Below are 13,104 nucleotides of genomic sequence, written 5' to 3' on the forward strand. Positions count from 1 at the left end.
TAACATTATCATAATCGTATGACACTATCTTATTGAAGTAATAATACATATTTAATTCACAATTTTAAAAGACAAATCTACTGGTTTGTCTTTTTCATGAAGAAAAAAAAATCAATTAAAGTCTTTGAAACATCCCTTATCCCAATCGGTCTATACATTGGTCTCAACCTTGTTGTTGTTTTAGTTTTAAGGGCGTCTAGTCTTAAAAAGCTACGTATGTCTCGACCAGGGCATTAAAAAGATATCGCTATTTCAATTTTTGAACGTAAAATAGTTGATGAATATCTAAAAATGGCTTCAAATTTATTATTTAGAATTTAAGATTTTTTTTTTTAAACTTAAAAGATGAATCATGATTTGCAGTAGTTCTCATAAGTGTGCACAAAGTGTATAATGACTCGATGGTAAAGACTATTCGATATACGCGGGAAAATCCGAAAAAAAACGCGCCACACACGTACATTAAGTAAATAGAGTTCATATCGAGGCAGAACTGCAGAGAAAAGTCTCCAACACCTTTTCAAAGTTTGCAGTTGTCGAAGGGTAAGTCAATAAAATATGCTCTGCTAGTCTAGGTGATAACTTGGAGAAGATATAAAAGATGGGTTTGTTCGACAGGTTTCGTCATAAATTCTGTTTTTGTCATAGTCTAGATCTAGATCATTAGAATTTAGGTCTAAGTTAGATTCAGTTCGTCTGATCTGAAGTGAAGTGAAGAGTGAAGCTGACCCGTCGCGCGTCGCGCCTAAGCTAGCTAGCTAGCTCTCGCCTCTTTGTCGGGCTCGGGCTTCGCTGTCGCCAGAATTTAGCAGGTAAGGGATTGCTGCAGCTGCTTTACATGGTGGAGATCAGGCAATCATGCAGGGCTCAGGCGATAGGACATGCATTTTTCATTGCCTGGCTTGTTTACCTGGTTTTGTGTGCTAAACCCTTCCTATCTACAGACATTGCACACATCCTATGCAGTCGACTAGACTCTAGTCTAGTCTAGATCTAGACCTAGACTATGTAGATTCTAGGCCAAACGTTAATAGTCTAGACCTCTAGATCTAGATCTAGATCTAGATTATGTGCATTGCCAAATTGGTCAACGTTTTTAAAAATAAATTTAGATTCAAACCTTTATCTAATATCTGTTGTGATCCTGAACTGCTGAAGGAGATACTCAATAAATGATGTGTCATATGAAAGAGGAGATTAATCTCCATAATTTCCAAAGCCAAGGGGTGTCATTTCAGTGATTTCCGATTTCTAGATCTAAAAAAACTCGCGCTTGTTCAGAAACGTATCCAAAATTTGACCCGTAACACCGGTGTGGAGATATGCCCTACTAAAACATAGGCCTACCCAAAATGAAATAAATAGGCCTAGACTATTCATTAAATATCCAAATAAAGATCATGAGTTAAAAGTTGATATAGATCTAGATCTAGGTGTATGTTTAATAGTACCTGTTTCGTGTCAATTTTCTTGTTATTTGTGGAGTATTTTTCGGACAAACGATGATATTAGTAATAGTATTTTAGTATACACTTTTTCTCAGGTTTCACGGCAAACTGCTGCACAATACAAGTGCATACCGATGGTGGGTTGCGGGCGGGCGCGCGACTGTGTGAAGTTATCTACTCAAGAGGGTCGTGGTTGAGGGGGAAAAAAAACTTTTTTTTTTTTTAGTGCTCACTATATCACCCCTGAGATTGATCAAAGGAAGCAGACTGCACTAGATCTATAGAAGAAGAAGGTTGATGAATCAATCTTTTTTTTAAAGTACGACTTTGACCATACACTGTGTAAAACTGTAAAGAGTCTGCCGGTAGTCTAGGGATTGAGTAACTTAGTCTCAGATTCTGAAACTAAATTCTGGATTTAGCTCATGCTGCTATGATAATTATAAACCTTTAGGTCTGTCAGGAGCCCGATGACCTTTACAAGCCGAACGCCTGTCTGATTATCGAGATATTATAATTGGAAATCAAAATTAAATTTTGTGTTTTCCCAACGGTTTTCATAACACTACAGTCTATTGGGGAAAACAAGTATGGTAAAACTGGTCACTCAAAGATTTTTACTTTTTTGAGGCACTTTGTGATCATGTTGAAGCACAATTCTTTTAGAGCATCAATACTACACCATATAACAGACACTGATACCACATAGGGCCGTGCATCTTAGATTTAACATTTTTAAACGGTGCCTTTAAAACATTAAAGAGACCTAATTATTAAATACCTTTTTGCAGGATACCTTATTCAGAAGATTATGTCTGTGACTGACACTCCTCTCCAAACAATGGACACCAATTTGAAAGCAGCCAAAGAGAATGGCATCACCGCCTCGACAGAGAAAATGGACTGTGAAGGATTTATGCCACCCCCTCCGAAACATGATGAAGACCAGTACCTAGACCTAATCAGGCACATCCAGGCCCACGGACATGTCAAGGGCGACAGGACTGGGACCGGAACCAAGTCTATCTTTGGTGCACAGTCGAGATACAATCTCAGAGGTATGAGTGTAACCAGGGCCCTGATTCATAAAACTTGTTGTCAATAACAAGTTACAAGCTACTGTTATAAGCTACTGAAATCATGGCATCTGATTGGCTGAGAGCAAATTTGTCATAGAAATTTAGCAGTTGTTATAGATAACAAGTTTTATGAAACGGGCCTCTAGGGTCTCTTTCTCAAAGCCGTCGTTTAAGTTTTAAGTTCATGAAAATCCCATTGAGGTATGATAATTAACTCTTATCGTGCCACAAGTACAATCCCCATTGTGCCAGGTTGTTTTGGAGATAATCTGATTAACGCGAAGGTTCTATGAATGGTGAGTGCAAAACACACAGCACAGCCCAATGAGCATGAACAATAACTGCTCTTACGAAAGCGCCCTTGCACGCACATGGCACTCAATAGGTAGCGTGCATGCAGCCTCATGGCAGGATATGGGTTAATATAACCTGGGGGGGGGGGGGTGTTTCACAAAGATCCTAAGTTGGACTTAACAATTGTGGAAGGCCATTAGCATCCTTGAAAATATTTTGTAAAAGATATTTCAAAAGGCATAAAATGTTGATTCAATTTCAAATCATTCATATATTCTATTATCATGGGAGATTTTATTTTCTTGATGTGGAATTTATGAAAAGTCTAAAATACTTGAATTTGTGCTTTTGAATATTTATTTCATTATGAGGCTACAAATGGCTCTCCGTAATATTAAAGTCCAACTTAGAGTTAAGTTTGACTTAAAATTTTTGTGAAACACCCCCCGGAGTCTCTTTCTTAAAGCCGTCATTTAAGTCTTAAGTTCATGAAAACCCCATTGAAATTTCTATGAGCTGTCCCAGAACCCCTTTTGACGGTTTCATGAAACTTGCCCCTAATGAATATAGGCTATAGTCCTATACAATAAATGCAAGGTTTCCTTAGTCAAAGGGGTGTTAAATCACTTAAAAAGAGCAAAACTTGTTAAATCAACAAAAAACAAGTATGGAAATAGGCCAAATCTCTTTCAGTACTTAAAGCTAGCTAACCTTGAGCTCTGCATGGTATGGGAATTGTATTTTGAGAGAAAATTTGCTATGATTTATTCTGGATTGTTTAGCCTGCAGTAGATTGGTTGTTTAAACCTTTGAAATAAAAAGAAACGCACAAAAACTTAATGGGCATCATCTTCTATGAAAACCACAACTCCCATTTGCACATACAGTGACCTGTGTTAAGCACATGGTGTCGGTCCCACTTATCCAGATTTTCTTCTCTTTCTATGCTCATAGTGTAAGGGATTAAGTAGAGCCATACATGTATATTTGCCAAGAACACACCGGTACAAAGTTTGTTGAATAAAAGTTTGTTTAATAAAAAGTTCCATGGGAAGCATATCTACCAGGGGTGCCAAAGTAAACTTTTGCGGATATTGGGTCAGAACAAATTGTTTCTTGGAGCACGAAGGACAAACAGGGTGTTGAAAAGAGTAAGGTGTGATGATTTCTATAGCTTTGTCAGGATCCAAGGAATATAACAGTCTGCTGTTTGCAAAGACCTGTACATTTCTCTCTTTCAATTATTTTCTTTTGGATTCCGTGATAATAATAATAATGATAATAATTGATAATATTGTTAATGATAATAATATGGTCTAGGCTTAACTGAGGAAAGTGCCCCCCCCCCCTTCTTGCTTAAAGAGGTTCGCTTATAAAAGAAAGAAAAAAAGAGCCATCCAAGGAGGAGAATGCTCCGTCTGATATAACAATGCAACCATGCAAACAACATGTACATTATGTACATGTATGTAGGACACGGCGACACAGTTATTTGTGAAACCGTTTCAGTGTTCAAAACTGTACCTGAAACCTTATTTTCAAACAGAAACATGCAAAAATTCTCCCTATCCTTGGAAAAGGGACACCAGAGGCGGTGCTCCTGGGGGGCAGGGAACACAGTGCCCCATCATCTTTTCAAGTACTCCAAGAATGCCCCTTTTTACATAGGAAAACTGCCCCCCCCCCCCCCTTTTACTCAAATGCTCTGTTCTGTAAAATAGATACCTGTTACACATACTTGTAAGTGCCGTCTGACCGTCTGTGATAATTGCCCCTATGTAAATCTGAGAGGTGCCCCTTTTTACTTTGACAAGTAACCCATTTCCTTTGTAAGAAGTTACCCTTTCCCTTCTAGTAAGTGCCCCTCTCACCTCCTAAAAGTGCCCCTTTTTATTGTGATAACTGCCCTTTTTTGTAAGTTAATAGCCCTTTCCCCTTGTCATATTATATGCCTCTTTTCACTTCTTTTTTCCAGACAGCGCCCTTTTTGTTTGTGCCCCCCCCCCCCCTGGGGGACACCCCCTCTCAGACCATCCCCTCCCCACTAAAATCCTAATCATGGGCCTGATATGGTTAATTTATATATACTGTACTATGCATTACATAATACAATTTGATGCTCTTTACATTAGATACAATCGGACAACACATACAGAAAATACTTCGCATATATTCTACAATACTAAGTTACTGACCTCATCTATTACATTCTTTTTCTTCTTCCTCTTCTGTTTTATTTGAGGGGGGATGTGTCCTACTTTTCAATATCATTGGAATACATGTACATTTGTAAAAATACAGATCTAATACCTAGTACATGGACATCTATTGTAATTGAATTATATGCTTTTGAGATTGACCTACACATTATTCCTACCGCTGTTATCTATCCGTTTGAATTTGTACTTTTATTTGAAATCCAACCTCAAGTTTTGGTTACAATTAAGAAATAAATAATAATATTTATACACTGTAACCTGACAGAAAAACAAATGTTGAACAGAGTACTAGCTGGGACGGGTTGTTGTGTAATGGTGGTGGTGGGAGGGGTGGGGGGGGGGGGGGTGATAATTCTTTGTTTTCCTTTTCTCCAAGAATCTTTGAGAGCTTCCAGATCTCAGTTGCTCACTTCTCCTGTGTATATTCCCTTTTTGTTCACTTTCATCTTTTCACTTTCAGACCAATTCCCTCTCCTGACAACCAAGCGAGTGTTCTGGCGAGGAGTGGCCGAGGAGCTGCTCTGGTTTGTCACTTCTCCTGTGTATATTCCCCTTTTATTCGCTTTCAGACCAATTCCCTCTCCTGACAACCAAGCGAGTGTTCTGGCGAGAAGTGGCCGAGGAGCTGCTCTGGTTTGTCACTTCTCCTGTGTATATATTCACCTTTTATTCACTTTCATCTTTTCATTTTTAGACCAGTTCCCTCTTCTAACAACCAAGCGAGTGTTCTGGCGAGGAGTGGCCGAGGAGCTGCTCTGGTTTGTCACTTCTCCTGTGTATATATTCACCTTTTATTCACTTTCATCTATCCACTTTCAGACCAATTCCCTCTCCTAACAACCAAGCGAATGTTCTGGCGAGGAGTAGCCGAGGAGCTGCTCTGGTTTGTCACTTCTCCTGTGTATATTCCCCTTTTATTCAATTTCATCTATCCACTTTCAGACCAATTCCCTCTCCTAACAACCAAGCGAGTCTTCTGGCGAGGAGTGGCTGAGGAGCTGCTCTGGTATGTCACTTCTCCTGTGTATATTCCCCTTTTATTCACTTTCATCTTTTCACTTTCAGACCAGTTCCCTCTCCTGACAACCAAGCGAGTGTTCTGGCGAGAACTGGCCGAGGAGCTGCTCTGGTTTGTCACTTCTCCTGTGTATATATTCACCTTTTATTCACTTTCATCTTTTCATCTTTTCATTTTTAGACCAGTTCCCTCTCCTAACAACCAAGCGAGTGTTCTGGCGAGGAGTGGCCGAGGAGCTGCTCTGGTTTGTCACTTCTCCTGTGTATATTCCCCTTTTATTCACTTTCATCTTTTCACTTTCAGACCAGTTCCCTCTCCTAACAACCAAGCGAGTGTTCTGGAGAGGAGTGGCCGAGGAGCTGCTCTGGTTTGTGAAGGGTTGCACCAATGCTACGGAACTCCAGGATAAGAAGATCCACATCTGGGATGCCAACGGTTCTAAGGACTTCCTCGAGAAGAGAGGCCTAGGTCATTACGAAGAAGGTAAACATGACATGGTAATCGGACATTGCTCCAGCAACATTCGATCTAGGGTGTGTTTTACAAAGACTAAGATCATTTTTAAGTGGGACTTTACTACTGTATGGCATCAAATTCATAAGAGGCACAAATAATTAAGATGTTAACTGTATATATGTAGGGTTGAGGGTTCAAATCTCAACCCAATGTGCTTATATCGCCCAAGTGATTATTGAAGAAAAAAATCCTTGTTATGTATTAATTTATGTTGAAAGTGTATCAATCATCTACAAATAAATTGGGTTTGGATGAGGGGTATGACGAAATAAAGATAGCATGAAAAAGAGTCTTGCTTAGTGTCCGTGTGGGCTCTATTCTATGCCATGTTTTCTTTATTTTCTTCATACGAGTACGTTGAGTAGTCTACTCACAAATAGCTGTTATTTTAATTGGGAGTATACTTCTGGAACAGAAGTAGTATTAAAAGGTCATATTTTGAATATAGTATTACCACATGGAACTACTATCTTCATACAGAAAAACATTTTTTTTGGTGGTTGTTTTACTTTAAAGTATTGCCCCCCCCCCCCCCCCCATTAAAATCCTACATATGTTTCATGTTAAATTTGTTTGTATAAATTTCAGGGCGGCGTACAAAGCCTTTTTTCAATGACAAATAACCCAAATCAGTGACACATCTGCTGATAACCAAACAGAAGCAAGGATTTCAGTAGCTTATAACACAAATTGTCATTTGTCACTGATGACCAGTTTTATGAAACACCCCCCAGGTGATCTTGGTCCAGTCTACGGCTTCCAATGGCGTCATTTCGGTGCTGAATACAAGGATCGTTTTACTGATTACACCGGGCAAGGTGTGGACCAGCTCGCTAACGTCATCGAGACGATCAAGAACAACCCAGATGATAGAAGGATTATCATGTCTGCTTGGAACCCTCCAGGTTAGAATCTCTCATTTTTCTTACTACCTTTTCTTATTTTTATGTTACATTTCCTCATTTTCTTTTTCCAATTTCTTAATTTTCTATTTTTTACCATTTTTTCATTTTTTGTTACAATTTATAAGTTTTATTTCCATTTCTCAATTTCTGTTTCATTTCCTCAGTTTTTTTTTCTTTCTTTGTTTTTTCATTTCATTCTTTTCATTTTTCTCCTACAATTTCTTCAATTTTTTTTATTTTTTCAGTTTTTCATATTTTGTCACAATTTCCTTATTTTTCTTACCATTTCTCATAATTGTTACAATTTCTCATATTTGTAACAATTTCTCATGTCTGCTACTATTTCTTATATTTCTTACCATTTATCCTTTTGCTGCTATATTTCTCTATTCTTTCTTTTCTTTTTTTTTATGTCTATTTCTTTCGTCACTTGCACCTTCTCTGTTTTCCTAAAGTGTATTACTCGCCTAGGAAATGATTTGCCCAGAAGGATCGAGTTCAATGAATATGCAGAATGACTTTGCACAAAGAACCTAAGTTGGGCATACATGTTTATGCACAGAGGAGAAAGTGCCTATAATAATAACGATAACAATAATGATGATAACGATGATAATAATAATGATGATGGTGATGATGACAATGCATATAGCACATTCTCGACATGATCAAAAGCACTTTACAACTATGCTTTTAACAGAAGAGGTGAGCTTTTAGATATTTTTTAAGAATGCTGGTTGCAACAAAATCTGGAAAGGCCATTTCTTTAGTGCAATAGAGGCACAAACAAACAAACTAATTCAGAACATAACAAATGAATGAAAGCAATACATTTACCTGAAAGTGAAATTTTGGGTCAATTTGATTTCTTTTTATAAGTCAATTCATTGCACTGGAGCAAAGAAAGTAACAAGTTTGAATTGTTCACTGTCACAGATCTGCCCAAGATGGCGCTACCACCCTGCCATGCTTTCGTGCAGTTTTATGTCTGTAACGGGGAGCTTTCCTGCCAACTATACCAGAGATCGGGAGACATGGTGAGTGGTCTTTGACTCTTTGCATAAACTAGGTCACTACTGGTCAGGCCTTACAAATGATAACGATACAAGGCCTCTTTATGCTACATTAACATTATTGGTTTTGTCAATCAAACAGTATGGACTCTGACTCTGACTCCTCAATGATACTTCTTGTAATTGGCCTACAAGTCAGTGTGCAGACTTGTAGGTCCATTTCTTCTGGTGTTGGCGATTTATGACGTTCTGCACATGCAAACTGACCCCCGACTTCCTTTAACTCATATTCTGCCATTAGACTGCATGCACGCTACCCTTAGTACTTTGTACATGCGAGCACTATCAGTTGGCTGCCTCATTCACGCTTTGCTGCTTTATGCATGCTTGCTCGCATTCGTAATAGCAGTTATTGTTCATGCTCATTGCACTGTGCTGAGTGCTTCCCACGCTCTATTGATCGCACCATCAGATTATCTTAAAATAAACTTGGCAAAAGGGGGATTTGCGAGAGATTCGCCAGAAAAATAACTATGTTTTAGTGCCGTCACAATATGAACCATTCCTGCCCAAGGAGAAGACATCCTATAGAGAATGAACATAATTGCAATGCTATTATTTCTCAAATTATAATGAGTTTAGTGTATATCAATGTGATGGAATTTTACACCATTCAAAAAGGGATATGACCCCGATTCTGATAACTAAATTCTTTTTTTTTGTAAATACACAGGATAGGGGTTAATAAATAATCAAAGAAACCACACTTTCAAATTTAAAAAAAAAACACAGAAATTTATGAGATGTCATGGGACATCGTCTGCTTGTGCAAATCATGTTCAACATGTGACGTCACACGTCTCAGCAGCAATCGGAGAGCTTTTCAGTTGCTATGCCGGGGCTGCATTTAAGCGTTTTGTAATTGATAATAATCATTACTTCAAATGTTTTCAAGCACTGAATTTGTATAACCGTTGTCCAATCAAAGTTTTTAAAATCAATGAATGAACCTTCTCTTTAACATTTATTTGTTTGTTTTTTTAAACTCCAGGGTCTGGGAGTGCCCTTCAACATCGCCAGTTACTCTCTCCTCACATACATGATTGCTCATGTGACTGGTCTCAAACCAGGAGATTTTGTGCACACCTTGGGTGATGCGCATGTGTATCTCAATCACATCGAACCACTCAAAGAACAGGTAAGCGACTGGGAATACAAGACTAGCTACGGGTTTGAGAGGAACGATTTTGTCAAACCTCTCTCCAATACTATTTCACCCTAAAGGGGAGAGGGGGGATGAGGACTGGCCTTTTCTTAAGCCTTGTTGAAATATACATTTATTTCCGCGCAAAAGAAAAAAGGCAATCACATTACCTGAACAGAGAAATGGGTATATGGGACTGCAAACACATTACCTGAACAGAGAAATGGGTATTTGGGACTGCAAATACATTACCTGAACAGAGAAATGAGTATATTGGACTGCAAACACGTGACCTTAACAGAGAAATGAGTATATGGGACTGCAAACATGTGACCTGAACAGAGAAACGGGTATATGGGACTGCAAACACGTGACCTGAACAGAGAAATGGGTATATGGGACTGCAAACACGTGACCTTAACAGAGAAATGGGTATATGGGACTGCAAACACGTGACCTTAACAGAGAAATGGGTATGGGACTGCAAACACGTGACCTGAACAGAGAAATGGGTATATGGGACTGCAAACACGTGACCTGAACAGAGAAATGGGTATATGGGACTGCAAACACGTGACCTGAAAAGTTTGGTCCAAACTTTTCAGCTTTATATCTCATGATTCCCTCGATATTTTGGAAATGAGACCATTTGAAGTTCGATACTTTTCAGGGGAGATTTCCTTTCAAATTGACAAACGGTGAATAAGAAACCTTACAAATTATTCTTCATTGTAACCGGTTAAAGGTTTTGGGAAATTTTGAAAATTGGGTGGATAGTGAATCTTTACAATTTTGATAATTTGGATGCCCCTGTGGATGTGTTATAAGCACTAAAAAATTTAGCCCCTAAAACACTTCTGTTTTCGAGAAAAATTAAATATAAAAATTTACCGGTGCTCCAGGTAAATTTTGATAAATTTCAAATAGCGCCTATGGCCGTACAATGGTAGCTGCGACCATGAAAATCTCAGAATATGTAGTTGTGATATATAATTTCCAAACGGGAATAGCTAATCGGTCGATTTTAGTCAAGAAACATTGTTTCATAGCTAAATTAATATCTTGGCCTTGAGAGGGAGCTATACAACATAAAGAGTTTATTATTTATAATTTCATAACTTCACACTCAATTTCAACCGCGACAACGATCAATGAATATTGTAGGAACGCATATGCTTTTAATATTTTATTTTGAACCGAATTCATGACCCCATACCAAAACTTTGTATTACCTTTAACCTTCTCATCGTTTAATTCTGTAACTTGATCTGTTTTCTTCCACACAGCTGAAGCGAGTTCCCCGTCAATTCCCCAAGCTCAACATCACGAGGAAGGTCACCAACATTGACGACTTCAAATTTGAAGACTTTGAGATCGAGGGATACAAACCATACCCAAAGATCACTATGCAGATGGCTGTGTGAGGGTCATTCACAATGACAGTGTGAAGGTCATGCTCAATGACATTGAAAGTCAAGGACAATGATATTAAACATGCATGACATGCACAAGGACAATTGAGGCTCATTTTGATATGAAGCATACCATTCATGCATCAAAACTGTATCGTATCTGAACCAGCCTTTAAAATGCATGTCTTACTGTAGCATCATGCTATGAATATCCTGCTGATGAGAAGGTGCACTATATTGAATTGAACTATCACCCAATCTTGATTTTTTTTTTTAATACATACATGTACATAAGAGATTGGTGCCAATTTTGATTGTCTGTATGGTACCGTCAGTGAGGTATTGTCTATTGATATACATGTAATACAAATCTATACAAATTCTGTTCGATGCCTGGGAATTAGTTCAATGTTTGATATATCCGTGCTCTTGTTGAGGCTGCCTGCATCTTTCGTATGAAGCTGTCAGGCTGAGTATGATAGGTGCAAAAACAGCCTCAAAAAGAGTTGGTAGATCTTGTACTGAATGAATAAAAAAATGCATTATTTGTTTTATACAACAAAAACTCATTGATCCTTGTTATTTGAGGTAAAAAGAATCCATTCCAAGATTGTTTTGTGTCATTATCGCTGACAAACAAAATCCCAATGTTAATGTGTGCACGTACCACTATAATGGCAGTGTCATGCATATGCAGTATAAGAAAAATATCCTCTGCGCAGACTGCTGTGCATTGCATACTTTAAATTTGTTAAGACACTATTGGAAACTATCGCACGCTTCTTTAGGACAAATAAAAACAGTGCTCGTCTCCGTAAATAAATCGCCCGTGACCGCGTCTAACAGATCATATGATTCGGATCTAGGAGTGAGTAAGTTGTATAATATTTAATGTAACTGTAAAAATAAACATGTATATATCAATGACAATGTTTCATATTTGTGGAGATTCTGAAATGGATGGATTGGAACAGTTTGTCTATAAGACATGAGTTCTCACAGAGAGAAAACAAAACTCATATATTTATATTACTTAGAATTTGTCTTGTATATAGAACTTTTGTAGTAAACATTTTAAGAGTGCTTTTGTATAAAAACCATTCCAATTGCTTACTGATCTTGGATCCTCCACATGCACTTAATCCTTTCGGTGCCTGCCAGCAAGGTTTTCATACTGTATAAGAACCATATGCCAATGCTTTTGCGTCAATATATGTTCAAGGTTCAAGGACAATTTTCAAGATGTTAAATTTGTGTAAAGCCATGCACAACCATTACCAACTATATATTTTTAAATGATTATCATTCTATTTCCATGGATCATGAACTCATTACTGAGTATCACAATAAAAACAAAATTAATCTATTAAAGTTTCCCATTATGATTTAGTGTGGTCTCAAACTGCGCCGCATGACCCAGGTGACGGCTCGTGCTAAAGTGTATGGTTTTCATTTGTGACGTGCGACAGGGCTTACTTCATTGATTTTGACATGCGACATTATGTGCTGGAAATATATTTGTACGTTGTTTAATACGCAGTCAATGAGCGATTATCGCCAGTTGGTCTTTATGTACAGGTTCCCTTAATACACATGACAATGTAAATCGCTATTCCAGGGAGAAAATAATAAATTCTTCATAGACGGGTTGTTCAGATCTGTCTCAAAAAGATGATCTCTAAACTAAAGCAGGTCTGACTGTATTAAACTTTTCAGTTAATGAACGTAAATCACAATAAACAAGACATAAACAATGTATTAAAGGCAGTTGGCAATGGAGATATAAATATGGAAACATGTCTTCCATATATAAGAACATGTCTTCCAATTGTTTATACATCATATAACCATCAGTTAAAATCTATCCTCCGCTTTCGAAATTGAAGAGTAAGTCTACCCTTATTCTTGGCTGTATACTCTTCAACTTTGTTGGACTTACCTAGCCTTGAAATTTGCAAACATGACAATGAAAAGGCATTAATCTACATTAGCCACT

The 13,104-nt window shown here is 37.9% G+C and overlaps 1 protein-coding gene across 1 annotated transcript; it reads left to right on the top strand.

Annotated features, from left to right (window-relative positions):
• Positions 1 to 410: 410 nt before the first annotated feature.
• Positions 411 to 12,474, top strand: LOC593137 (thymidylate synthase). The gene is made up of 7 exons (XM_030989665.1): positions 411 to 543; positions 2,240 to 2,506; positions 6,362 to 6,541; positions 7,309 to 7,479; positions 8,416 to 8,516; positions 9,544 to 9,690; positions 10,983 to 12,474. The coding sequence occupies exons 2-7, from the start codon at positions 2,260 to 2,262 to the stop codon at positions 11,118 to 11,120; spliced, it is 984 nt and encodes a 327-aa protein (XP_030845525.1). The 5' UTR covers positions 411 to 543; positions 2,240 to 2,259; the 3' UTR covers positions 11,121 to 12,474.
• The last annotated feature ends 630 nt before the right edge of the window (positions 12,475 to 13,104 follow it).

The sequence above is a fragment of the Strongylocentrotus purpuratus genome, unplaced genomic scaffold (assembly GCF_000002235.5).
Source record: "Strongylocentrotus purpuratus isolate Spur 01 unplaced genomic scaffold, Spur_5.0 spur5_scaffold_18, whole genome shotgun sequence".
Lineage (NCBI taxonomy): Eukaryota > Metazoa > Echinodermata > Echinoidea > Camarodonta > Strongylocentrotidae > Strongylocentrotus > Strongylocentrotus purpuratus.